The 25,986-nt window shown below is 47.9% G+C and overlaps 3 protein-coding genes across 13 annotated transcripts in view; 2 read left to right on the top strand and 1 right to left on the bottom strand.

The window, feature by feature from the left end:
• Positions 1 to 25,147, top strand: part of CLEC17A (C-type lectin domain containing 17A) — a 30,303-nt gene extending 5,156 nt beyond the window's left edge. Inside the window, exons 3-13 of one of the 10 annotated variants that reach the window (XM_064381729.1) lie at positions 127 to 198; positions 2,604 to 2,636; positions 2,719 to 2,769; positions 2,846 to 2,923; positions 3,359 to 3,400; positions 5,947 to 6,084; positions 6,170 to 6,232; positions 8,143 to 8,238; positions 8,449 to 8,600; positions 15,243 to 15,352; positions 19,146 to 23,972. In XM_064381729.1, coding sequence (XP_064237799.1) covers positions 127 to 198; positions 2,604 to 2,636; positions 2,719 to 2,769; positions 2,846 to 2,923; positions 3,359 to 3,400; positions 5,947 to 6,084; positions 6,170 to 6,232; positions 8,143 to 8,238; positions 8,449 to 8,600; positions 15,243 to 15,352; positions 19,146 to 19,278 — 968 coding nt within the window. In that variant the 3' untranslated portion in view covers positions 19,279 to 23,972. Of the gene's footprint in view, positions 1 to 126; positions 199 to 2,603; positions 2,637 to 2,718; positions 2,770 to 2,845; positions 2,924 to 3,358; positions 3,401 to 5,946; positions 6,085 to 6,169; positions 6,233 to 8,142; positions 8,239 to 8,448; positions 8,601 to 15,242; positions 15,353 to 19,145 lie in introns of all 10 variants that reach the window. The other 9 variants (XM_064381727.1, XM_064381725.1, XM_064381724.1 and 6 more) reach the window with 9 other exon arrangements.
• LOC135276780 (uncharacterized) lies at positions 3,444 to 6,038 on the top strand. Of its 2 annotated transcripts, none has more exons than XM_064381722.1 (2): positions 3,444 to 4,189; positions 4,259 to 6,038. In XM_064381722.1, exons 1-2 carry the CDS (start codon positions 3,794 to 3,796, stop codon positions 5,156 to 5,158), a joined length of 1,296 nt encoding a protein of 431 aa, XP_064237792.1. In that variant the 5' UTR covers positions 3,444 to 3,793; the 3' UTR covers positions 5,159 to 6,038. The 2 variants fall into 2 exon arrangements, with proteins under 2 accessions (XP_064237792.1, XP_064237791.1); XM_064381721.1 differs by having other exon boundaries at positions 3,444 to 4,471; positions 4,517 to 6,038.
• ADGRE3 (adhesion G protein-coupled receptor E3) overlaps positions 24,800 to 25,986 on the bottom strand; it is a 56,732-nt gene continuing 55,545 nt past the window's right edge. The window contains exon 16 of the mRNA XM_021676170.2: positions 24,800 to 25,006. Coding sequence (XP_021531845.2) covers positions 24,998 to 25,006 — 9 coding nt within the window. The 3' untranslated portion in view covers positions 24,800 to 24,997. The remainder of the gene's footprint in view (positions 25,007 to 25,986) is intronic.

The raw sequence follows: 25,986 nt of genomic DNA, 5'->3' as shown, positions 1-25,986 counted from the left end.
GGCCCAGGTGTGGTCAGGACCCAGGGTACAGAATCCCCTCCATGGGGCAGCTGAGGCAGAGACCAGGGCTTGAGGGATGGAGGGAGGAGGGAATAGCTGGGCTCTGACTTGCCTTTCCCCTGGAAGGGACCATGGAGGAGGAGGAGGATGACTATGAGAACTCAGCACCTCCATACAAGGACCTTCCTCCCAAGCCAGGTAAGAGGACTTTTTGGAGTGTGACCTGGGGGAATACAGGGAACAGGGTCTCCAGGGGGCATTGGGTGGGCATTGTAGACACAGTCTCCTCTGTACTCAGCCCATGCCGGGCACCGTGGAACCCACACCCTGCCAGGAGGATCTGCCAGTCTGACGGGGGAGGCAGTTCTGGGCACAGCCTTGGTGAGCAGGGCTGAGAGGAGTCAGGAAATTGGAAAAATCCTTGGGGGATTGAGGGCTCAATTAGAGGAGGGACTTTGAGGTGGGACTTGAGGGACGAGTAGACATTTCTTTCTTTTTTTTTTTTTTTGAGATGGAATCTCCCTCTGTCGCCAGGCTGGAGTGCAGTGGCATAATCTTGGCTCACAGCAACCTCTGCCTCCTGGGTTTAAGCGATTCTTCTGCTTCAACCTCCCGAATAGCTGGGAATATAAGCGCGTGCCACTGTGACCAGCTAATTTTTTTTTGTATTCTAAGTAGAGACAGGGTTTCACCATGTTGGCCAGGCTAGTCTGGATCTCCTGACCTCATGATCCGTCCACCTCAGCCTCCCAAAGTGCTGGGATTACAGGTGTGAGCCACCGTGCCTGGCCTGACATGTCTTTTTCTTTTTTCTTTTTGTGACAGAATCTCACTCTGCCGCCCAGGCTATAGTTCAGTGGTGTGATCTCGGCTCACTGCAGCCTCAGCTCCTGGGCTCAAGTGATTCTCCTGCCTCAGCTTCCTGAGTATTTACAGGTGCCTACCACCATGCCCGGCTAATTTTTGTATTTTTAGTAGAGATGGGGTTTCACCATATTGGCTAGGCTGGCCTCAAACTCCTGACCTCAGGTGATCCACCCGGCTTGGCCTCCCAAAGTGTTGGGATTACAGGCATGAGGCACCGTGGCTGGCTGAGTAGACATTTATTCAGAAGAGAAGCACAGGAGAGAATTGTTGGCTGCAAAGACCTGAATCAAAAAGCTGGTGCTTGAGAAACTGAGAGTAGATCGTAGGTTCCTCAATCTCCTGTCATTATCACCAAAAGCCTAGGGTTTTATTTAGGCTTGGATCTCAGTAAACCCCAAGGCACGGCCCAGGGTTCAACAAGAGTCTGATCAGAGGATGTCACAGTGGAGGTTTGGGCTGGTTGCAGTGGTGTGTGTCTGTAGTCCCACTGCTTGGGGAAGCCAAGGTGGGAAGATCAGTTGGCCAGGAGTTCACTGGAGGGCAGGAGTTTGAGACCAGCTTGGGAAATATAGCAAGACCCACATCTCCACCAAAAAAAAAAAAAAAAAAAAGTGGATGTTTGGGCCAGGCAGGGTGACTCATGCTTGTAAATCTAGCGCTTTGGGAAGCCAAGGTGGGAGGATCGATGGAACTCAAGAATAGAGACCAGCCCGGGTAACAAAGTGAGACCCCCAGCTATACAACAAAAAAATTTTTTTCAAATTAAAAAATTAGCCAGTTGTGGTGATGTGTGCTTGTTGTCCCAGCTTCTCAGGAGGCCCAGGTGGTAGGATTGCTAGAGCCCAGGAGTTCAAGGCTGCAGTGAGCCATGATGGCACCACTGCACTGCCATCTGGTGATAGAGCAAGGCACTGTCTTTAAAAAATAAAATAGGCCAGGCACAGTGGCTCATGCCTGTAATCCCAGCACTTTGGGAGGCTGAGACGGGCAGATCACAAGGTCAGGAGTTCGAGACTATCCTGGCCAACATGGTGAAATCCTGTCACTACTAAAAATACAAAAAATTAGCTGGGCGTGGTGGTGGATGCCTGTTGTCTCAGTGACTCGGAAGACTGAGGCAGGAGAATCGCTTGAACCTGGGAGGCAGAGGTTGCAGTGAGCTGAGATTGTGCACTCCAGCATGGTGACAGAGCGAGACTCCTTCTCAAACAAAAATATAGCTGGGCATGGTGGCTCATGCCTGTAATCCTAGCACTTTGGAAGGCTGAGGTGAATGGATCACTTGAGGTCAGGAGTTCGAAATCAGCTTGGCCAACATGGCAAAATCCTGTCTCTACTAAAAATACAAAAGTTATCCGGGCGTGGTAGCAAACCCCTGTAATCCCAGTTACCTGGGAGGCTGAGGCAGAATTGCTTGAACTCAGGGGGCGGAGGTTGCAGTGAGACAAGATGGTGCCACTGCACTCTAGTCTGGGCAACAGAGTAAGACTCCATCTCAAATAAATAAATAAATAAATAAATAAATAAATAAAGGGAGATACCCAGGCAATACATATTGGTTGGTTACTCTAGCTTAATCCCATCTCCATCCCTCATCCCAATTCCATTCTCACGTCTAACCCCATCTCTAAGCCAATCTCCAACCCTCCACTGCAGTCCTAACCCTGTTTCCCTCACTTCCTTTTGCCGCGTTCCCATCCTCAGCCCAGCCCTCACCCTGAGCTTCTCTTCTCCAGGTTCAATTACTCCACCAAGACCTCCACGGGCAGGTGAGTTTGGGCTGAGGGTGTAGGAGAATGAGAGATGGCTTTGCCATGCTCTGGGCCTGAGCAACCATTCCTCCCTCCTCAGAAAAGAAAACAGAGAAACCCCCACTTCCTTGCAAGCCCCGGAAGATGACAGGTGATAGCTGAGGGCTGGGGTCGTCCTGCTCACCTGGCTGAAGCCCTTCTTGGAATGACTTTCTCATCTCTTCCAGGACTGGACCTCACCACTGTCACCTGCACACCTCCTCAACTGGGTGAGCAGTGGGAAGACCCTTCAAGAAGCCTAAGAGGTGACACCTGGAAGTTTCCTTTCAATCACCAATTTTTTTTTTTTTTTTTTTTTTGAGACAGAGTCTCACTTTGTCATCCAGGCTGGAGTGCAGTAGCGCCATCTGGCTCACTGCAACCTCCACCTCCTGGTTCAAGTGATTCTTCTGCTTCAGCCTCCCGGGTAGCTGGGACTACAGGCAAGAGCCACCATGCCGGGCTGATTTTTATATTTTTAGTAGAGATGGGATTTCACCATGTTGGCCAGGCTGGTCTCGAACTCCTGACCTCAAGTGATCCACCCTCTGTGGCCTCCTAAAATCCTAGGATTACAGGCATGAGCCACTGTGCTCAGCCAGCCCCCTAAATTCTGACCAGAGAATAAAGCAGAGGTTGTTGATCTTGGAAGACAGTCTTTCAGCATCTTCTGACTAAATCTCTCTCCCCCTTTCTCCCAGCTGTGGATCTTGAGCCTTCTCCATTGCAGCCACCCATGGCTGGTAAGTTCTCATGCCTTGCAGGTGTTGATGAGGAAGGATGAGGAAGGAGGTGATGGAAAGGAAGATGATGGTTGGTGGTGGTAAAGATGGTGGAGGTAGTGATGATGGTGTTAGTGCTGATGGTGATGGTGTTAGGGCTGATGGTGGTGGTGGAGATAGGGATAATGGTGGTAATGGTGGAGGTAGTGATGGTGTCGTTGGTAATTGTGGAAGTAATGATGTTAGTGATGATGGTATTGTTGGTACTGATGATGGTGGTGATAGTGGAGTTAGTGATGGTGATAGTGGGATGGTGATGGTGATAGTGGTGGTAGTGATGGTGTTGTTGGTGATGGTGGTGGTGGTGATGATGTTGGAGGTGATGATGGTCGAGGTAGTGCAGGTGTTAGTGGGATGGTGATGGTGATAGTGGTGGCAGTGACGGTGTTGGTGGTGATGGTGTTGGTGGTGATGGTAGAGATAGTGATGGTATTGTTGACAATGACAATGTTGTTGGTGATGATGGTGATGGTTAAGGCAGTGATGGTGTGGGGGATGACAGTGCTATTCGTAGTGATGATGGTGGTGATGGTGGAGGTGGTGATGGTGTTGTTGGTAGTGATGATGATGGTGATGGTGTTGTTGGTAGTGATGATGGTGGTGATGGTGGAGGTGGTGATGGTGTTGTTGGTAGTGATGGTGGTGATGGTGGAGATAGTGATGATGGTGGTGATGGTGGAGGTGGTGATGGTGTTGGTAGTGATGATGGTGGTGATGGTGGAGATAGTGATGATGGTGGTGATGGTGGAGGTGGTGATGGTGTTGTTGGTAGTGATGGTGATGATGGTGGAGATAGTGATGATGGTGGTGATGGTGGAGGTGGTGATGGTGTTGTTGGTAGTGATGATGGTGGTGATGGTGGAGATAGTGATGATGGTGGTGATGGTGGAGGTGGTGATGGTGTTGTTGGTAGTGATGGTGGTGATGGTGGAGATAGTGATGATGGTGGTGATGGTGGAGGTGGTGATGGTGTTGTTGGTAGTGATGATGGTGGTGATGGTGGAGATAGTGATGATGGTGGTGATGGTGGAGGTGGTGATGGTGTTGTTGGTAGTGATGATGGTGGTGATAGTGGAGGTGGTGATGGTGGAGATAGTGATGATGGTGGTGATGGTGGAGGTGGTGATGGTGTTGTTGGTAGTGATGGTGGTGATGGTGGAGATAGTGATGATGGTGGTGATGGTGGAGGTGGTGATGGTGTTGTTGGTAGTGATGATGGTGGTGATGGTGGAGATAGTGATGATGGTGGTGATGGTGGAGGTGGTGATGGTGTTGTTGGTAGTGATGATGGTGGTGATGGTGGAGATAGTGATGATGGTGGTGATGGTGGAGGTGGTGATGGTGTTGTTGGTAGTGATGATGGTGGTGATAGTGGAGGTGGTGATGGTGGAGATAGTGATGATGGTGGTGATGGTGGAGGTGGTGATGGTGGAGATAGTGATGATGGTGGTGATGGTGGAGGTGGTGATGGTGTTGTTGGTAGTGATGGTGGTGATGGTGGAGATAGTGATGATGGTGGTGATGGTGGAGGTGGTGATGGTGTTGTTGGTAGTGATGATGGTGGTGATAGTGGAGGTGGTGATGGTGGAGATAGTGATGATGGTGGTGATGGTGGAGGTGGTGATGGTGTTGTTGGTAGTGATGATGGTGGTGATGGTGGAGGTAATGATGGTGTTGGTAATGAACATATTAAAAAAAAAAGAAGCTGTTCCTCTCTGAGTCTAGGCCAGATCTCCAGAAACTCAGGGTGTCTGCTTTCATAAGATATGGGAAATGTTCTCTGCTCTAGAAGCCGGGGTCCACAAGCTTTCTTGACCTAGGAGCAACTTGGGTACAGGCTTCTTGAGAGTAGAGGATGATGCATCGTAGATTCTAAGAACAAAACTGGGTCCAAGTCATGTCTAACTTCACTAAGCCTCAGCTTACTCCTTTCAAAATGTGAATAATACTTATAACATACATTATAAGGATGAGACTCTAATAAGATAAGAAGGATGTAGGTTGGGATTACAGTGGCTCACACCTGGAGGCTGGAGCAGGGAGGATTGCTTGAGGCCAGGAGTTCAAGACCAGCCTGGGCAACATGGTGAGACCCCCATCTACAAAAAAAAAAAAAAATTAGCTGGGCCTAGGGGCACACACCTGTAGACCCAGCTACTTGAGAGGCTGAGGTGGGAGGATTGCTTGAGCCCAGGAGTAAGAGGTTGCAGTGAGGTATAATTGTGCCACTGCACTCCAGCCTGGAAGACAGAGTGAAACCTTGTTTCAAGAAGGAAAGAAGGAAAAAGAGAAGGATGAAACATGATGCTTAGCGAACAGTAAATGCATCAAAAGGACCCTGAGCCTCCCTAGGTTCACTCTCCTAACCCTCTCTTGCTGACCTCATCTGCTGAAACAGTCATGACTACAGATTTCTGCCTCCTGCTCTTGGAGAAAGGCTTAAGGGTCTCTTCGTCGCTCTCTAAAGCCCCAGTATCAGTCTCTCTGTCCCCATCCCCACTCCCCAGCAGCTCCAGCGCCCTGGCTCAGTCAGACATCTGGAGGTCCTGGGTGTTGCCAGAAGAGGCTGATAGTGTGCCTGTGTCTGCTGGTGGTGACTTCCCTGATCCTGAGCTGCTTTGGTCTCATTGTGACCCTGACTAAGTGTGAGTAGGGTCAGGACGGGACATGGGGAGATACTGGGGAGGGTGCGCAGGAGGACCTGGGCTCAGTTTGGACTCTTGCTCATAGATGAAGAGTTGGTGAAAGAACTGAGAATGTTAAGCTTTCAGCAGATGATGTGGCGAGCAAATGGTGAGTGCTTTCACCCATTCCTTCGTGCCGTTCCTATTGAGCCTTAACCCAATCCTCAGATCCAACTCCAAGATCCACCCTCATCCCCGTCTTTGCTGGGCACTGTGCTAGATAGCAGGGGGGTAAAATGGTAAACATGTCAGACACAGCCCCTGTCCCTGTAAGGTGTGCATGCGTGTGTATGTGCCCTGACCTCCACCGTCCAATATGGTGGCCACAAGCCTCATGTGGCTGTTGAATATTTGAAATGTGGCCAGTCCAAATGGAGATGTGGTCTACGTATAAAATACACACTGGGCCAGGTACAGTGGCATCTGCCTGTAATCCCAGCACTTTCTCTTTCTTTCTTTCATTTTTTTTTTTTTGTTGAAATAGAGTCTCGCTCTGCCACCAGTCTGGAGTGCAGTGGTGTGATCTTGGCTCACTGCAATCTCTGCCTCTTGTATTCAAGTGATTCTCCTGCCTCAGCCTCCAGAGTAACTGGAACTACAGGCATGCACCATCATGCCTGGCTAAATTTTGTATTTTTAGTAGCGACAGGGTTTCACCCTGTTGGCCAGGCTGATCTCAAACTTCTGGCCTCAGGTGATCCACCTGCCTTGGCCTCCCAAAGTGCTGGGGTTATGAGCATGAGTTGCCATGCCCTATCTAGCAAGACCATGTTCCTACAAAGAATAAAAAAAAAATTAGCCAGGCATGGTGTTGTGTGCCTGTAGTCCTAGCTACTCAGGAGGCTGAGGTGGGAGGATCACTTGAGGCCAGGAGGGCGAGGCTGCAATGAACCACCATCACATCACTGCACTCCAGCCTGTGGGACGGAGCAGGACTCTGTCTAAAAAAAACAAAATAAAGGATACAGACATCCGAGCTCATTCTACTTTGATCTCAAGCTTTTCTGAGTTTTCCCTCCACTCTTATAGGCTTTGCCAGCTCACCGCAACATACTTGCTATTTTTGCTTTCTTTTTTAGTTTTTTTTTTTTATTTTGAGACAGAGTCTCACTCTGTTGCTCAGGCTGGAGCGCAGTGGTGTGATCTTGACTCACTGCAATTTCTGCCTCCGGGGTTCAAGCGATTCTCCTGCCTCAGCCTCCTGAGTAGCTGGGATTACAGGCATGCATCACCACACCTAGCTAATTTTTGTATTTTTATTAGAGATGGGGTTTACCATGTTGGCCAGGCTGGTCTTGAACTCTTGACATCAAATGATCTGCCTACCTTGGCCTCCCAAAGTGCTGGGATTACAGGCTTGAGCCACCACACCCAGCCTGCATCTTTGCTTTTAAGATAGTCCTTGCCTGGTGGGCTTCTTCTTCACTTCATGGTTATCAAATCACTTTCTTCCTTTGTTTTATTTATTTATTTTTTTGAGATGGCATTTTGCTCTTGTTGCCCAGGCTGGAGTGCAATGGTGTGATCTCGGCTCACCACAACCTCCATCTCCCTGGTTCAAGTGATTCTCCTGCCTCAGCCTCCCTAGTAGCTGGGACTACAGGCGTGTTCTGGCACTCTCGGCTAATTTTTTGTATTTTTGGTAGGCACGAGGTTTCACCATGTTAACCAGGATGATCTCAATCACCTGACCTCGTGATCTGCCTGCCTTGGCCTCCCAAAGTCCTGGGATTACAGGCGTGAGCCACCGCGCCTGGCATTGTCTTCCTTTAAAACCCACTTCCTCCAGGGTGCCCACCATCCTTACTCTTCCCCAGGTTCCAGGGATTGATCCCTCCTCTGAGCCATTCTCGGATTCTGAGCACTGTATATGTGGGTTTTGAGCTCAAGCATGACCCACTGGAATGTGGACACCGTGGGGAGCGCAAACTTTGCTTCTCTGTGATGTGTCTGCAGTCCATGGTGGATGGATGGGGTAGGTTCTGAGTCTCTAACCCTCAAGCCCATCCCTTCTGACAGTGACTGGCACGGCAGGGCTAGCTGGCCTGAAGCGTGACATTGACCGTGTAAGAGCTGACACCAACCAGTCCCTGGTGGAACTTTGGGGCTTATTAGGTGAGTGAGACTTGGGGAATTGCCCAGGGATGGGGGCCATGGCAGAGCTGGCACATTACATTACTCCACTGAAGTGATTCTCAGTGCAGTCTATGTGAATGGTGCTCCCCTGGAGCTGAGCAGTGTACAGCCTGCACAACTGTATGTGGCATACAATGTACATGGCTCAGGTTCTGGGGCCATCCTGACAGCATCCTATCTGGTTTCCAGACTGCTCCCGAGTTACCTGTCCTGAAGGTTGGCTCCCCTTTGAGAGCAAGTGTTACTACTTCTCCCCAACCACAAAGTCATGGGATGGAGCCCGGATGTTCTGCCAGGAGAATTACTCACACTTGGTCATCATCAATAGTTTTGCTGAGCACGTGAGTTGTTCCCACTGAATCTTTGAGAACCTTCAGGGACAGCCTGCTTCTGTTTCAGGATGCACACATCCCTCCCTTCTCTGGGTGGCAGTAACTAGAATTACTTTTCAGTTACTAAAACTTTAGCATCAAGCTCTTCCTGAGATAGTATCATGCAGAAGTTAAGAAGATATGCTTTGTTTTTGAGTTCGAATTCTGATTGTGTTGATTTAACCTCTACAAGTTTCAAGGTTCGGTTTTATCTCTAACGTGAAAATACAATAATGAATACCTGTTAGGTGGCACCTTCTGTTTTTCAGCTCGTATTCCAAATGCTTTACATCTTACATTCATTAACATAGGCAATCCTCATGACAACCTGTAATTTAGTATGTCAGTCAGAAGACATTATTTTATGATGCAGTAACAGACAGTTTCCATAGCCCAATGGGGAATGTAGATGAGGCAGCCGGGCGCGGTGGCTCACGCCTGTAATCCCAGCACTTTGGAAGGCCAAGGTGGGCAGATCACAAGGTCAGGAGTTCAAGACCAGCCTGGCCAACATGGTGAAACCCCGTCTTTACTAAAAGTACAAAAATTAGCTGGGTGTGGTGGTGGGTGCCTGTAATCCCAGCTACTTGGGAGTATGAGGCAGGAGAATCGTTTTGAACCCAGGAGGCGAAGGTTGCAGTGAGCCGAGATTGCACCATTGCACTCCAGCCTGGGCAGAGACTCTGTCTCAAAAAAAAAAAGAGTAGATGAGACAAATCATACATCGATGTCAGGGTTTCCACTTATTTTTGCTCACAAAGAAGTCACATGTACACACCTATCTTTTAAGGTGGTAGGGAAATAAGTCTCACCTTTGTGCAACCAGGAGGAGGATTGGAATATTCGTAAACAGCTTTACTGACTTGCTACTGCAATTTAGGAAGTATCACTATTTGTACACAACATGTATCATCCATACTTCACAGATGAGGAAACCGAGGTACAGTGTGCTTCAGCAACTTGCCTGTGGTCACTTACACCTAGAGGGATTTGAGCCTGGGTAGCTGGCTTTCAAGTCCGCGGTCTTGAGCATAGGCATACCACTACAGCATGGTTTATGTCTTCTTTTCTTCTGCTTTTTGGAGATAAGGTCTCACTCTGTCACTCAAGCTGGAATGAAGTGGTATAATCATAGCTCATTGCAGCCTCAAACTCCTAGGCTCAAGCAATTCTCTCCTCACCCTCCTGAGTAGCTAGGGCTACCAGGCACTTGTCACTGTACCCAGCAAATTATTTTTACTTTTGTAGAGACAGGGTCATGCTGTGTTGCCTAGGTTCACGGTTTATGTTTTCTAATCATTTTATTTTTTATTTATTTATTTTTTGAGACAGAGTCTCGTTCTGTCACCTTGGCTCACTGCAATCTCCTCCTCCCAAGTTCAAGTGATTCTCCTGTCTCAGCCTCCTGAGCAGCTGGGACTACAGGCGTGCACCACCACACCCAGCTAATTTTTGTATCTTTAGTAGAGATGGGGTTTCACCATGTTGGCCAGGATGGTCTCGATCTCTCGACCTTGTGATCTGCCCGCCTCATCCTCCTGAAGTGCTGGGATTACAGGCATGAGGCACCGCACCCAGCCCATTTTACTTTTAATTTATTTATGTCATTATATTTAAAAATAAAACGTCATTATATATTTTTTTCCAGACAGTATATAGTTGGGTTTGGGTTTTTAAAATCTGATCTGACATTCTCTGGCTTTTAATTGGTGTTTTCATTTATTTATTTATGTGTTTTGGGAGACAGGGTCTCACTTTGTCACCCAGGCTGGGGTGCAGTGGTGCAATCTCAGCTCACGGCAGCCTTGGCCTCCTGGGCTCAAGTGATCCCGCCTCAGCCTCCCAACCAAGTAGCTGGGACTACAGGTGTGCGCCACCATACCCAGCTAAGTTTTAAAATTTTTTGTAGAGACAAGGTTTCTCCATGTTGCCCAGGCCGGTCTGGAACTCCTGACCTCAAGTGATCCATTCGCCTCTGCCTCCCAAAATGTTGGGATTATAGGCATGAGCCACTGTACTCAGTCTAATTGGTATTTTTAGACCATGTACATTTAATATAATTACTGATTGGGTTAGATTTAGGTCTATCATCTTATTATTTTCCTGTATGTTTCTTCTGTTTTTTATATCTCTGTTTCATATCATTATTTGTATGAGTAGTTAAACAGGGTTTTGTTTTCTTTTTTGAGACGGAGTCTTGTTTTGTCACCTAGGCTGGAGTGCGTCTGCCCGATCTCAGCTCACTGCAACCTCCGCCTCCTGGGTTCAAGCAATTCTTCTGAATAGCTGGGATTACAGGTGCGCACCACCATGCCTGGCTAATTTTTGTATTTTTAGTAGAGACAGGATTTCACCATTTTGGCCAGGCTGGTCTTCAACTCCTTGCCACAGGTGATCTGCCTGCCTCGGCCTCCCAAAGTGTTGGGATTACAGGCATGAGCCACCGTGCCCGGCCAAAACAGGGCTTCTGAAGGAATTAAATTAGATAGTGTAAATGGGGCAGGTACAAATCATATTCCCTAACTCAGTTTCACAAGAAATACAACTACTTTTCCTTTAAATTACTCATTTTAGTTTCTCTCTTGAGTTCTCATTCTATGAGGCTGGTGGACATTTACTCTCAGTCAATTGGGGTCCCCCATTTTACTTCTAAATGGGGACAGCTTTTATGGGGTCAAGGTGGAGGAGCGCACACATCGGGTCCTTGTTGTCTTCACTCCAAACTGGTATCTACTAGGACATCTACAGACCGAATGATCCTGGGAAAGTTATTTAGCCTCTCTGTGCCTCAGTTTTCTCATCTACAAAATGGGCATAATAATAATTCCTGAGTCATGATAAGGATCCAATGAGGCAATCTGTGCAAAGAAGCATAGCTCACTTTTTTTTGTTTCTGAGACGGAGTCTTGCTCTGTTGCCCAGGCTGGAGTGCAGTAGCATGATCTTGGCTCACTGAAGCTTCCACCTCCCAGGTTCAGGTGATCCTTCTGCTTCAGCCTCCCAAGTAACTGTGACTACAGGGCAGGTACCACCACTCCCAGCTAAGTTTTGTATTTTTTTTTAGTAGAGTTGGGGTGTCACCATGTCGGTCAGGCTGGTCTCAAACTCCTGACCTCTGATGATCTGTCCGCCTCGGCCTCCTATAGTGCTGGGATTACAGGCATGAGCCACTGTGCCCAGCTGAGTTCCCTCTTCTTAAACTGCTCTGATTTTGGTTCATAGAAATGGCAAGGACTCTCTAAATGTTAAAGAGTCTTCTGTTTTTCTGGGACGCCGTCATTGGGATAAGTCTTCCATCATCAAAGCATTTTGGGCCTAGAGGTCTTTTCTTGCTGTTCTTGGGCACAAGAGATCTTTCTGCTCCTTCTATCCCTTATCGGGGGTCTAAGACACCATGAGGCCTTCTAAGCCTCCATCTAACCGGATGGGACAGGAACCCTTTCCGCTCTCTGATTTCCTGTCCCCTCCCTGGGACTTTACCCAGGAAATAGTGCCCAGGCCCCTTCTGCTTTTTAGAGTCTCTAAACCCACCTGGGGTTTTTACAATCGCCTGGTGCTCGCCGGAAATGAGATGCCGGATTCTTCTCTCTGGGACTTGTGGTCTCCACATCTATTACTTCCTTCCCATGGTGGCCTTACCTCTCCACATTTTATTTTTTTTCTCAAAGCAGAAATTTTATTGCTCACATTCTTTGAACACAATGGGTATAACTACAGGATTATATATATACATTTTTTTTTTTTTACGAAAATTTCAATCACCTTAAACATGTTTAAATTCAGCTGGCCACGGTGGCTCACACCTGTAATCCCAGCACTTTGGGAGGCCGAGGCAGGTGGATCACCTGAGGTCAGGAGTTTGAGACCAGCCTGACCAACATGGTGAAACCCCGACTCTACTAAAAATAGAAAAATGAGCCGGGTGTGGTGGCGGGCACCTGTAGTCCCAGCTACTTGGGAGGCTGACGCAGGAGAATCACTTGAACCTGGGAGGTGGAGGATGCAGTGAGCTGAGATGACACCACTGCACTCCAGCCTGGGAGACAGAGCAAGACTCTGTCTCAAAAAAAGAAATAATTTTTTTTTTAAAGTCACTAAATAACTTTGGGTCAAAGAAGAAATCAAAACTGCAAATAAATAAAAGCAGACATCAACTGGCATTGTCTACAGTAGAACATATGAAATAGATTCTAGTAAAAAATTCTTAAAATGCAAAGAATTCCAGCATGTAAAAAGCTGGGACGAGCGTTACTCACATCCTAAAGCGATAAAAGCCAGGTAAACTACAAAATCATAACTTTTCCTAAACTCATTAGATAACTGAGATCATAGGGCAATCAAAAAGTCTAAAATGGGCTGGGCGGGGTAGTTCATGCCTGTAATCCCAGCACTTTGACCTCCCCATATTTTAAGGAATCTTGGTTTGGTGATAAGTTGGGTGAGTGAGATGTGATTTGCATATAGTAAAAGGCACAGGTCTTTGGTGTATGTTCAGTGAACTTTGACAAATGCATACACCTGTGTAACTGTGAAACTAACCAATATTTGTAATCTTTCCACCACCTTAGAAAGTTTTTTCATATCCTTTTTCTAGTAATCCCTCCCTGCCCCTGACTGCAACCACTGGTCTGATTTCTTTCTTTCTTTTTTTTTTTTGAGATAGAGTCTCACACTGTTGCCTGGACTGGAGTGCAACGGCGCTATCTCAGCTCACTGCAACCTCCACCTCCCAGGTTCAAGCAATTCTCTTGCCTCAGCCTCCTGAATATCTGGGATTACAGGCACCTGCCACCACACCTGTCTAATTTTTTGTGTTTTTAGTAGAGATGGGGTTTCACCACCTTGGCCAGGATGGTCTCGATCTCTTGACCTCGTGATCTGCCCACCTTGGCCTCCCAAAGTGTTGGTATTATAGGTGTGAGCTACCATGCCCAGGCACACTGGTCTGATTTCTTTTGCCATAAATTAGTTTGCCTGGAGAGGAGTTGCTTCTAACTATATTTTCTTCCCTATCATTAATCTTTGACGTAAGTCCTTTCTTGTCTTCCAAAGGTCTGGGATTTTAATTTTTTTTTTTTTTTGAGACGGAGTTTTGCTCTTGTTGCTCAGGCTGGCATACAATGGTGAGATCTCAGCTCACTGCAGTCTCCACCTCCTGGGTTCAAGCGATTCTCCTGCCTCAGCCATCCGAGTAGCTGGGATTATAGGCATGCACCACCAAGCCCAGCTAATTTTGTATTTTTAGTAGAGACGGGGTTTCTCCCTATTGGTCAGGCTGGTCTTGAACTCTCAACCTCAGGTGATCTGCCCACCTCGGCCTCCCAAAGTGCTGGGATTACAGGCGTGAGCCACCGCGCCCTGCCAGGATTTTGATAGTTTTTCGGGGCAGGTTCTTGCTCTGTTGTCTAGGCTGGAGTGCAGTGGTGCATTCATGGCTCACTGCAGCCTTGAACTCTTGGGCTTAAGGGATCCTCCCACCTCAGCCTCCTGAGTGGCTGGGACTATAGGTACGCACCATCATGTCTGACTAATTCTTTAAAATTTTTGTAGAGATGGGGTCTCAGTATGTTGCTCAGGCTAGTCTCGAACTCCTGGGCTCAAGTGAGCCTCCCTCCTTGGCTAAAGTGCTGGGATTACAGGTATGCGGCAGTTTGTGAAGGGTCTGGGCTTTTGAAATACCAAAACCAGGAAACCTACTTTTCCTCTTCCTTCTTTCTTTCCCTGAAACAACGAACTCCTGTGCTGTTTGGATGCAGATTAAGGCTACAGGTGGGGCAAAAGTGCAAGAGAAACTGAAAAACATCAGTTACTATTGCTAAAAATGTCACTTAAATGGCATAATGCTAAATACTAAGATGTTACAGTATGAGGCCAGGCATAGCAATCCTAGCTGTAATCCTAGCTCTTTGGGATACTTACAGTGACCTTTGGGAGGCTGCAGTGAGCCATGATTGCACCACTGCACCCAGCCTGGGTGGCAGAGTGAGACTCTGTCTCAAAAAAAAAAAAAAAAAATTAGGCTGGGTGTAGTGTCTCATGCCTATAATCCCAGCACTTTGGGAAGCTGAGGTGGATGGATCACTGGACGTCAGGAGTTTTGAGACCAGCCTGGCCATCATGGTGAAACCCTGTCTCTACTAAAAAATACAAAAATTAGCCAGGTATGGTGGCGTGCACCTGTAATCCCAGTTACTCAGGAGGCTGAGGTGGGAGAATCACTTGAACCCAGGAAGGTGGAGGTTGCAGTGAGCTGAAATCGTGCCACTGCACTCCAGCTTGTGTGACAGAGCAAGACTCTGTTTCAAAAAAAAAAAAAAATTAATCCTCACAACACTACCAGGAGATAGCTAATGTTAACTCATTTTACAGATGAGGAAACTGAGGCACAGAGCAGTTCACAGATTGCATGAGAGAAAGTAGCACGATTATTCCCACCACACATGCTACAGTGGGAGAATGGTGCTGGTCCTGTTCTGCATGCCATGGGGATGGGGATGGGGTTCCGGAGGTGATGTTCCCAAGCCCTAAATGTGTGGGACAGGGTAGGGGGTAGGCTCTCGCCCCGAGGGTCATATAGAGGAATGGCTGGCTGAATGGAGTTTGTATTTGCAGAATTTTGTGGCCAAAGCTCACGGCTCTCCACGGGTGTACTGGCTGGGGCTGAATGACAGGGAACAAGAAGGGGACTGGAGGTGGCTGGATGGGTCTCCTGTGACATTAAGGCAAGTGCCCAGGTTTCCTGGGGTCTCTCTGCTTCCTCTGTTGGCCCTGATCATGGGGAGAGAAGAAGGTGATGGAGTACATGATTGAAGGAGTCAGGAGCTGGTTCTTAGCGGTACAGCTCTACTTGTTTTCTTATTTATTTATAGAGACAGAGTCTCTCTGCTGCCCAGCCTGGAGTGCAGTGGAGGGCTCTCGGCTCACTGCGACCTCTGCCTCCTGGTTTCAAGTGATTCTCCCATCTTGGTCTCCCGAGTAGCTGTTACAGGTGCCCACCACAACACCTGGCTAATTTTTGTAAAGATGGGGTTTCACCATGTTGGCCAGACTGGTCTTGAACTCCTGACCTCAGGTGATCCATCCACCTCAGCCTCCCAAAGTGCTGAGATTACAGGTGTGAGCCACCGCGCCCGACATTATTTTATTTCTTTGAGACAGGGTCCACTCTGTCACCCAGGCTGGAGTGCAGTGGTGCAATCTCAGCTCACTACAGCCTCAACCTCCCAGGCTCAGGTAATCCTCCCACCTCAGTCTCCCAAGTAGCTGAGATCACAGTCACGCACCATCACACCCGGCTAGTTTTTTGCACTTTTAGTAGAGTTGGGGTTTCACCATGTTTCCCAGGCTGGTTTTAAACTCCTGAGCTCAAGTGATCTGCCCGCCTCGGCCTCCCAAAGTGCTGGGATGACAAGCTTGAACTACTGCTCCTGGCCTCTACTAATTTTAAATACAGAAAAATTCTTGTCCCGTTTGGTAAATTGCCGTTGCTTTAAGTCTCTCGAGTCCCTCTGCTGCCCCCTGGACTTTCACGTCACCTAACCTCTAAAGGGTTTGTCCCTGGCACAGAAGGGGCTAGAGACCCTGATTGCTGGGTGTGTGTGCACAGGTGGCATTGCTTGTTATTTTGGCGCACCACCCTCCCCTCCGCCAGCATTCCCTCTTCACTGTGTGCTTGGCATCCTTGCAGTCCAAGCAGACAGGCTGTCTAGAATCCCAGGCTGGGCCAGACAGGACAGCACCAGGGGAATTTTTTGGTGACAGGTTGTCTGGACCCTGAACCTTCAATATTTCCTCCATTGCAACATCTCAGCCTTTTCGTACAACTACTCAAGTATATCAAGTTTCCAGGGCTAACAGTTGGGAGAAACAAGGGAGGGTGGGAGGATGAGGAAGATTTTTTTTGAGACAGAGTCTTGCTCTGTTGCCCAGACTGAAGTGCAGTGATGTGATCTTGGCTCCCTGCAACCTCCGGCTCCCAGGCTCAAATGATTCGCCCACCTCAGGCTACTGAGTAACTGGGATTACAGGCATGAGCCACCATGCCCTGCCCTCCTTTTTTTTTTTTTTTTTAGACGGAGTCTCACTCTGTGGCCCAGGCTGCAGTGCGGTGGTACAATCTTGGCTCACTGCAACCTCTGCCTCCTGGATTCAAGCGGTTCTCCTGCCTCAGCCTCCTGAATAGCTGGGATTACAGGTGCGCACCACCATGCTCGGCTAATTTTTGTATTTTTAGTAGAGACAGAGTTTCGCCATGTTGGCCTGGCTGGTCTCAAACTCCTGGCCTCAAGTGATCTGCTGACCTCGGCCTCCCAAATTGCTAGGTTACAGGCGTGAGCCACCACGCTTGGCCTGGCCAATTTTTACGTGTTTGTAGAGATGAGGTTTTGCCATGTTGCCCAGGCTGGTCTTGAACTCCTGAGTTCAAGTCATCCTCCGGCCTTGGCCTCCCAAAGTGCCGGAATTACAGGTGAATCACACCAGGCCTGATGAGGAGGATTTTGATTTGCCAAAATAATGAGCAAGATCTCATGAAAAAAAAGGCACAGGGTCTCACTCTGTCATGTAGGTTGGAGTGCAATGATGTAATCACAGCTCACTGCAGCCTCCAACTCCTGGGCTCAAGTGATCCTCCCACTTCAGCCTCCTGAGTAGCTGGGACTACAGGTGTGCACCACCACACCTGGCTAATTTTTAATTTTTTTATAGTGATGGGGTCTCGCTGTGTTGCCCAGGCTGGTCTGGTGCTTCTGGGCTCTAGTGATCCTCCCACTTCAGCCTCCCAAAGTATGGGGATTTATTAGCAAGAGCCACTGTGTCTGGCCAGGATCTCATTTTTTAAAAAAACAAACTAGAGGATAATCTCTACAAGATCTCTCTCTCTCCCCCCACTTTTTTTTGAGGAGTTTTGCTCTTGTTGCCCAGGCTGGAGTGCAGTGGCATGATCTCGGCTCACTGCACCCTCTGCCTCCCAGGTTCAAACAGTTCTCCTGCCTCAGCCTCTTGAGTACTTGGGATTACAGGCACCTGCCACCACATTCAGCTGATTTTTTTATATCGTTAGTTGAGACGGGCTTTCACTATGTTGGCTAGGCTGGTCTCGAACTCCTGACCTCAGGTGATCCACCCACCTTGGCCTCCTGAAGTGCTGGAATTACAGGTGTGAGCCACCATGCCCTGCCAAACTCTCATTTTTAACTGAAGATTCCATAACTCTCTGGAGAGCTGGTATGGCATGGTGAGGCATTGAGGGTGCCTGGCTTCTTCCAACATTGGTTTCTTTTTTTCTTTTGAGACAGAGTCTTGGTCTGTTGCCCAGGCTGGCGTACAGTGGAACCATCTTGGCTCACTGCAACCTCCGCCTCCCTGGTTCAAGCGATTATCATGCCTCAGCTTCCCGAGCAGCTGGGATTACAGACACCTGCCACCACACCTGGCTAATTTTTGTATTTTCCTTAGAGCAGGGTTTCACCATGTTGACCAGGCTGGTCTTGAACTCCTGACCTCAAGAGATCCACCTGCCTCAGCCTCCCAAAGTGCTGGGATTACAGGTGTGAGCCACCATGCCCAGTGGAATTTTGGCTACTAAAAGCTCACAGGAATGCTTTTTCCAGAAAGTTGTTCTCAGCTGAATGGGAGCGTGCTCACCAAAGATGTTACCCAACTCTATTGGGGTCAGCTCACAACCAGTGACAGCCTAAGATAAGCCTGGACACCTTACGACAAGTTGGGATGACTCTGATGCTGTTCACATCCCAGTGGTCTCTGTGGGGCAGGCTGAGGCTAGGATCATCTGAGTCCACGTTCCTGCTCAATTCCTTTCCCTTCTCCATCTGGCTTCCCTCACCTCCCTCCTAAGAACATCCTTTAATAAATTCCACACACGGCCAGGCGTGGTGGCTCACCCATGTAATCCCAGCACTTTGGGAGGCGGAGGAGGGCGGATCACCTGAGGTCAGGAGTTTGAGACCAGCCTGACCAACATGGAGAAACTCTGTTTCTACTAAAAACACAAAAATTAATGGGCATAGTGGTGCATGCCTGTAATCCCAGCCACTCTGGAGGCTGAGGCAGGAGAATCACTTGAACTTGGGAGGCAGAGGTTACAGTGGGCTGAGATCGTGTCATTGCACTCCAGCCTGGGCAACAAGAGCGAAACTCCGTCTCAAAAGAAAAAAAAAAACCCACTCCTGAGTCCTTGAATCAGGCTCTGCTTTAAGCAGACCCTACGTGACCTAAGACACGACAATTCCCAGGAGGTTGGGGAGGTTGGGTTGGGAGGTTGTAAAGGAAAGAGTCCTTGGAAGACAAGACGGAAACTGACCAGATTCAGAAATTGATTCAGGGCCAGGCATGGTGGCTCATGGCGTCCGGCTTGCAGGTGTAAGCCTCCGTGCCCGGCCTGATACGGGTTTTGACAAATGCCTGATACCAGATATTGACTATTACAGTATTATACAGAAGAGTTTCACTACCCTAAAAAATCCCCTCCCTCTGCCCACTTTTTCCTCCTTCCAGCTTCTGGGAGCCAGAGGAACCCAATAACATCCAAGAAGAGGACTGCGCTAGCATGAACAAAGACGGCACCTGGAATGATCTCTCTTGCCACAAATCTACGTATTGGATTTGCGAGCGGAAGTGTTCCTGTTGAAGCTCAGGGCCGAGGCTGGGGGTTCATATTCAAGCGTCCCTCACTCTTCGAGATGAGACTCTCCTGACCTTTCACGGATGGCCTTGCCTCTTCATGGACAGACACAGATGCGCCCCAGACAGGATTGGCACCTTGGATGCAGCAAGTTTCCAGGGATGCAAGTCAGGCTGTTTCTAGAGTGAAGACTAGGGTTTGCCCCAGTAGACGGTGAACTGGGAGGACACTCAGGGCTTGGGGGTGGGAGGTCTCCCAGTTCTGGGGTTGAAAGGATCGTCACCAAGTTCCTGATCATGACTCTTGGGAAGTGATACCAGCTCTGAGGACCCTGGGGCTGCTATTGAACCTGGGATGAAACATCGTGGCACCTCTTCTGGCACTGAGCTCCCTTTTCTGCAGCCTCAAACTTCTGGACTCAGGCGATCCTCCCATCTCAGCCTCCTGAGTTAGCTGGGACTATACATGCGCACCGCCATGCCTGGCTAATTTTTTGTAGTGTTTAAAGAGAGGGTGTCTCACTATTTTGCCCAGGCCAGTCTCAAACTCCTGGCCTCAACTGATCCTCCTCCTTGGGCCTCCCAGATGGTTAGGATTACAGGTGTGAGCCACTGTGCCTGGCTCAAAATTATTATTATTATTTTTATAGAGCCGAGGTCTCACTATGTTGCCCAGGCTGATCTTGAACTCCTGGGATCAAACAATCATTCTGCCTCAGGCTCCCAAAGTGCTGGGATTACAGGTATGTGTCACTGCACCTGGCCAATATTTTTATTTTTATTTTACCTTCCCCGTCTTTCCTATTTTTTTTTTTTTTTTTAACAAAAGCTTTGAAAGTGGTGACAGACAGCAAAATTTGCCTTTGAGCTAGACCTTTGGATGTGCCTTGCACGTTAAGTGGGCTGGTCTCACATCGTCTCCACCATCATTGCAAATTACAAACCTAACAATTACAGAACGTCAGCAGAGAAGACAGGAGAGCTTCCATACCCACCCCATGTCCTACTCTCCAGACACTGCTTCCTTTGTCATCTTAAACAGCACAAATAACCCAGAAGCCATCAAAATTATTTTCGACAAGCAACTTTCTCAATGTCTTGGGTGAGGTTTGTACAAACTAAGTGGCAGAATCAGACCTTTGCCAGAAGACTTGCCCCATAAAACTTCTATCCTGTTTTTTTTGAGATAGGATCTCATTCTGCCGCCCAGGCTGGGGTGCAGTGGTACGATCATAGCTCACTGCAGTCTCCGCCTCCTGGGCTCCAGTGATTCTCCTGCCTCAGCCTCCCAAGTAGCTGAGACCGCAGGCGTGCACCCCCATATCTGGCTGGCCCCTGGAACTTCTAGAAAGGCATACCAGCTGAAAAGCAAGACTTACATAGTGTGGCCAGGCCAGGCCTTAACCTGGTCAGATCCACACAGGACAACGATGGACATATCTGCCAATACGTGCCCTTGAGCTGTCTGTGGGTTGTAACATCTTTGATGGTATTATTCACTTTACTGGCCAGGCATGGTGGCTCACGCCCGTAATCACAGCACTTTGGGAGGCTGAGGTTGGCAGATCACCTGAAGTCAGGAGTTCAAGACCAGCCTGGCCAATATGGTGAAACCCCGTCTCTATTAAAAACACACAAGAAAAGTAGCTGGGTATGGTGGCTTGTGCCTGTAATCCCAACTATTTGGGAGGCTGGCTCAGGAGAATTGCTTGAACCCAGGAGGGGAGGTGGAGGTTGCAGTGAGCCAAGATCGTGCCACTGTATGCCAATCTGCGTGACAGAGCAAGACTCCATCCCAAAAAAAAAAAAAAATTCACTTTACTTCTGTGTGAACTTCCTTGGGCTATTAGCTCTTACAATGTTAGTGCTTCTCAAAAATGCCACTTAGTTGGGTGTTCCTTGTCTACTGTGTGTTAGTTTGCTGGGGCTGCCATAACAAAAGACCATAGACTGGGTGGCTTCAGCAACAGAATGCCTTTTCTCAGTTCTGCAGGCTGGATGTCCAAGATCAAGGTGTTGGCAGGATTAGTTTCTTCTGAGGTCTCCCGTCTTGGCTTGTAGAGGATCCTCTTCTCCCTGTGTCTTCACCTCGTTTTCCCTCTGTGTGTGTCTGGGTTCTAATCTCCTCCTCCTCTTTTTTTTTCTTTTTTGAGACAGGATCTTGCTCTGTTGCCCCAGCTGGAGTGCAGTGGCATGACCTCAGCTCACTGCAACTTCCACCTCCCAGGCTGAAGCCATCTTCCCTCCTCAGTCTCCTGCGTAGCTGGGATTACAGGTGCATACCACCACGTCTGGCTAATTTTTGCATTTTTTGTAGCAACGGGATTTTACCATGTTGCCCAGGCTGGTTTTGAACTCCTGGGCTCAAGCGATCTGCCCACCTTGGCTTCCCAAAGTACTGGGATTACAGGTGTGAGCCACTGTGTTGGGCCTACGATAACCTCTTTAAAGATCCTGTCTCCAAATATAGTTATATTATGAGGTCCTGGGAATTAGAATTTCAACACATGCACTTGGAAAGGGTGGCACAATTCGGCCCATAGCATCTACAAACTGCCAGAGTGACCCCCGGCCACATGACAACCAAACATCAATTAGAGGGCTGGTATTACTCCCGACTAGGAATACTCAGCATAGTATTCCCTTTGGACAATCCACAAATTGCATCCAAGAATGGGTAGACATTCTCCAAACCGATCAATTTATTTTATTTCATTTTTTTGAGACAGAGTCTTGCTCTGTCGCCCAGGCTGGAGTGCAGCAGCGCGATCTTGGCTCACTGCAACCTCTGCTTTCCAGGTTCAAGTGATTCTCCTGCCTCAGCCTCCTTAATAGTTGGGATTACAGGTGCGTGCCACCATGCCTGCCTAATTTTTGTATTTTTAGTAGAGACGGGGCTTTGCCATATTGGCCAGGCTGGTCTCGAACTCCTGACCTCAAGTAATCCATCTGCCTCAGCCTCCCAAAGTGCTGGGATTACAGGCGTGAGCCACCATGCCTGGCCTTATTTTATTATTTGAGACAAGGTCTCACTCTGTCACCCAGGCTGGAGTGCAGTGTTGTAATCATAGCTCACTGCAGCCTCAAACACCTGGGCTCAAGTGATTCTCCCTCCTCAGACTCCTGTATATATAACTAGAACTGCAGGTGTGCCCCACCACACCCAACTAATTAAAAAAATTTTTCTTTATAGAGGTAGGGGTCTTGCTATGTTGCCCAGACTGGGCTTAAACTTCTGGCCTCAAACAATCCCATCCTCCTGCCTCAGCTTCCAAAGTGCAAGGATTGTGATCAATTTATTCATCAACAATCACCCTTTATTAATAGCAGACTCTTTCCTATTTTGTCTGAGAACAGGTGATTATAGCAAGGAGACTGCAAGGGTGGGGGAGGTTGGGGCTGATTTCACTTCCTGTTTCTTTGATTTGTTTTAAATCTACTTGTTCTTTTATTTCGTTATTTTTTTATTTTTGAGACGGACTCTCACTCTGTCACCCAGGCTGGAGTGCAGTGGTGCGATCTCGGCTTACTGTAACCTCCGCCTCCCAGGTTCAAGTGATTCTCATGCCTCAGCCTCCTGAGTAGCTGGGTGTGCCATGACGCCCAGCTAATTGTTGTATTATTAGTAGAGACAGGCTTTCACCATGTTGGCCAGGCTGTTCTCAAACTCCTGACCTCAGGTGATCCACCCGCCTTGGCCTCCCAAAGTGCTGGGATTACAGACGTGAGCCACCGCACCTGGCCACGTTATTTATTTTTAGGAGGTGGGTTCTCAGTATGTTTCCCAGGCTGGAGTGCAGTGGCAATTCACAGGCACAAACGATCCCACTACTGAGTTTTGATCGACTGTGTCGTCTGTTCTCACCTCTGCCCACCCCTGCACCTGCCCCAACTCATCACTACCAAAGCCAGCTCCGGTGCTGTCCGCAGCCTGCTGAGTGGGTGGGTGTGGTGTTGTAAACCATCCATCCAGGGGACTGTTGTGGCAAGCAACTTTATCTGGGGTCAGGGGAAGTTCTCACATTTCAGAAGAGGGAACTTGAGTGTTCTCTGATACATGTATTGAGAAATGGGGAAGCTGGGGGCTGTGGTCACATCTCTGGGTCATGCTCCGGGGGAAGCCTGGAGGAGCTGGTTCCAACCTAGCTCCTTTCCACATCGCTCACGATTGTCTAATTGTGGACAGAGAGGTAGACATGAAAGAGGTCACTTTTTACCACTTTAGGTCCAGGGGAGCAACAGTTGGATAAAAATAATAACCCTGGTTTATCAAACATGTACTGCATGGTAGATAAATGCAGTGGCTCTCATTGAATCTTCACCATGACTTTGTGAGGTCGAAATAATTATCAACTCCCACCAATCTTTTTTTTTTTTTTTTTTTTTAGACAGAATCTCACTCTGTTGCCTAGGCTGGAGTGCAGTGGTCTGATGTCAGTTCACTGGAACCTGTGCCTCCTGGGTTCAAGTGATTCTCCAGCCTCAGCCTCCCAAGTAGCTGGGATTACAGGAGCACCATAATGCCCAGCTAATTACTGTATTTTTAGTATAGATGGGGTTTCAGCATGTTGGCCAGGCTGGTCTTGAGCTCCTGAGCTCAGGCAGTCCACCTGCCTTAGCCTTCCAAAGTGCTGGGATTACAGGTGTGAGCCACTGTGCCCAGACCCATTTCCTTTCTTTTCTTTTCTTTCTTTCTTTCTTTTTTTTTTTTAAAGACAGGGTCTCACTCTGTCATCCAGGCTGGAGTGCAGTGGTGCAATCATAGCTCACTTAAAATCTCTCATTGGGTACAATGGCTCACATCTGTAACCTCAGCACTTTGGGAGCCCGTGGTGGGTGGATCACTTGAGGTCAAGAGTTCAAGACCAGCCTGGCCAACATGGTGAAACCCTGTCTCCACTAAAAATACAAGAAGACCAGCCTGGCCAACATGGTGAAACCCTGTCTCCACTAAAAATACAAGAATTAGCTGGATGTGGTGGCATGCACCTATAGTCCCAGCTATTGGGAGGCTGAGGCAGGAGAATAATTTGAACCTAGGAGCCAGAGCTTGCAGTGAGCCTAGATCACATCACTGCACTCCAGTGTGGGTGACAGAGAGAGACTGTCTCAAAAAAAAAAAAAAAAAAAAAAAGAAGTTAGCCTGTATCAGCAAGGAAGTAAAGGCAGTAGGAAGCCAATGGTTTGAGGGAATGAATGAGTTCAAAGAGCAAGTTTATGGCCAAGTGTGGTGGCTCATGCCTGTAATCCCAGCACTTTGTAATCCCACCTGGAATTCTCCCGGGTGGGAGAATAATTTGAGCTCAGGAGTTTGAGGCTGTAGTGAGCTAAGATTATGCCACTACACTCCAGCCTGGGTGACAGAGTGAAACCCTGTTTTAAAAAAAGAGTAAGTTTAGAGTGAGTCAGACTAAGAACTTGAGGAAAAGGACCCCTTCATTTACAAAAAGTAAAGGAAATATTTGCAGTGGTCATGATTTGGGTTTCCAGGGACAAGCATTGACTGAATATGCCATAGTGAAGAGAGATGCAATTTACCACACATTTATTGAGAGCCTATTACACAGAACAAACACTTCAGGAAGTAAAGGTTGTTTATTTCCTCTCCAAGGATGATATGTTTCATGAGTTCCCTTGTCCTAAGCTTCATTCTTCATAATGCCAAAGAGATCCATGGGTATGATTTTCCATATGGAGTTGAATGTTCTAGTTTTAATATTTTCTCTTCACTTGTCCTGGAAACCACCCCCCCCATAAAAGAGGTTTAGATTAAAGGCAGATATAATAATATAATAAAGCAAACAAACGAAATCAACAGCATGGAGAAAGAGCAGGAGTGCTTTAAACCCCGCTTGAACCTGTAGGCAAGGATGGCATGATCTAGCATTTAAAAATACTAGGGCAAATGTGGTCTTCTATGGCATAGAGTGGGAAGACTTATCAAAAATTCAGCAAGAAGAATTCTTATTTTTGACAAGTTTTCAGACATAATATCTGACTCTGGAATTTTAGCCCCCTGGATGTTTTTTGTCTACGAAGAAAGATTAGAGTCTTGTTGGCTTTGTTCCTCTTTGAATGTCCATTATCTAACATAGTGCCTGACACACTGTAGAACTCAACAGTCATTCTCTTTGCACCCCACAACTTACAGCTTAGTTTAACAGCCCCAAGCTCCATAGAGGAACCAACATCTCCTGTAGAAGCCTATGAGGTTAGTGGTTCCTAGCCTAGTTATAGGAGTTATCGTGTGCAAGAAGTTCAAAGTTATGTCTTCCTTCCTGGTATTTATGGTTCATTCACAGAATTTCCCATCCAGATGCAACTTGCAAGTCAAGCATGGCTTTTCCTATAGGCAGCATTGCCTGAAGATATAACTGATCTTCCAACTTTATCAAGTTTCTTGGGAACAGAGCTAGAAAGTTAACCCAAGGTCAAATTTGTCTGTAGAGAAAGAGTTTCTCTATTAGCTTTTTACTCAAACTTTGTGCCTAAAAAGTAAAAGCATAAGATATTTTTCTGTAGATATGGGGTCTTACGTTGTTGCCCAGGCTGGTTTCAAACTCCTGACCTTGGGCTGGGGGCGGTGGTTCACACCTATAATCCCAGCACTTGGGAGGCTGAGGTGGGTGGATCGCTTGAGGTTGGGAGTTTGAGACCAGCCTTACCAACATGGAGAAACACTGTCTCTACTAAAAATACAAAAATTAGCTGGGTG

Source organism: Aotus nancymaae, unplaced genomic scaffold, assembly GCF_030222135.1.
Source record: "Aotus nancymaae isolate 86718 unplaced genomic scaffold, 86718_ANA_hifiasm-v0.15.2.pri h1tg000028l, whole genome shotgun sequence".
NCBI classification, from domain to species: domain Eukaryota; kingdom Metazoa; phylum Chordata; class Mammalia; order Primates; family Aotidae; genus Aotus; species Aotus nancymaae.
The sequence above is the reverse complement of the archived record's forward strand: the minus strand, read 5'-3'. Positions and strand labels throughout refer to the sequence as shown.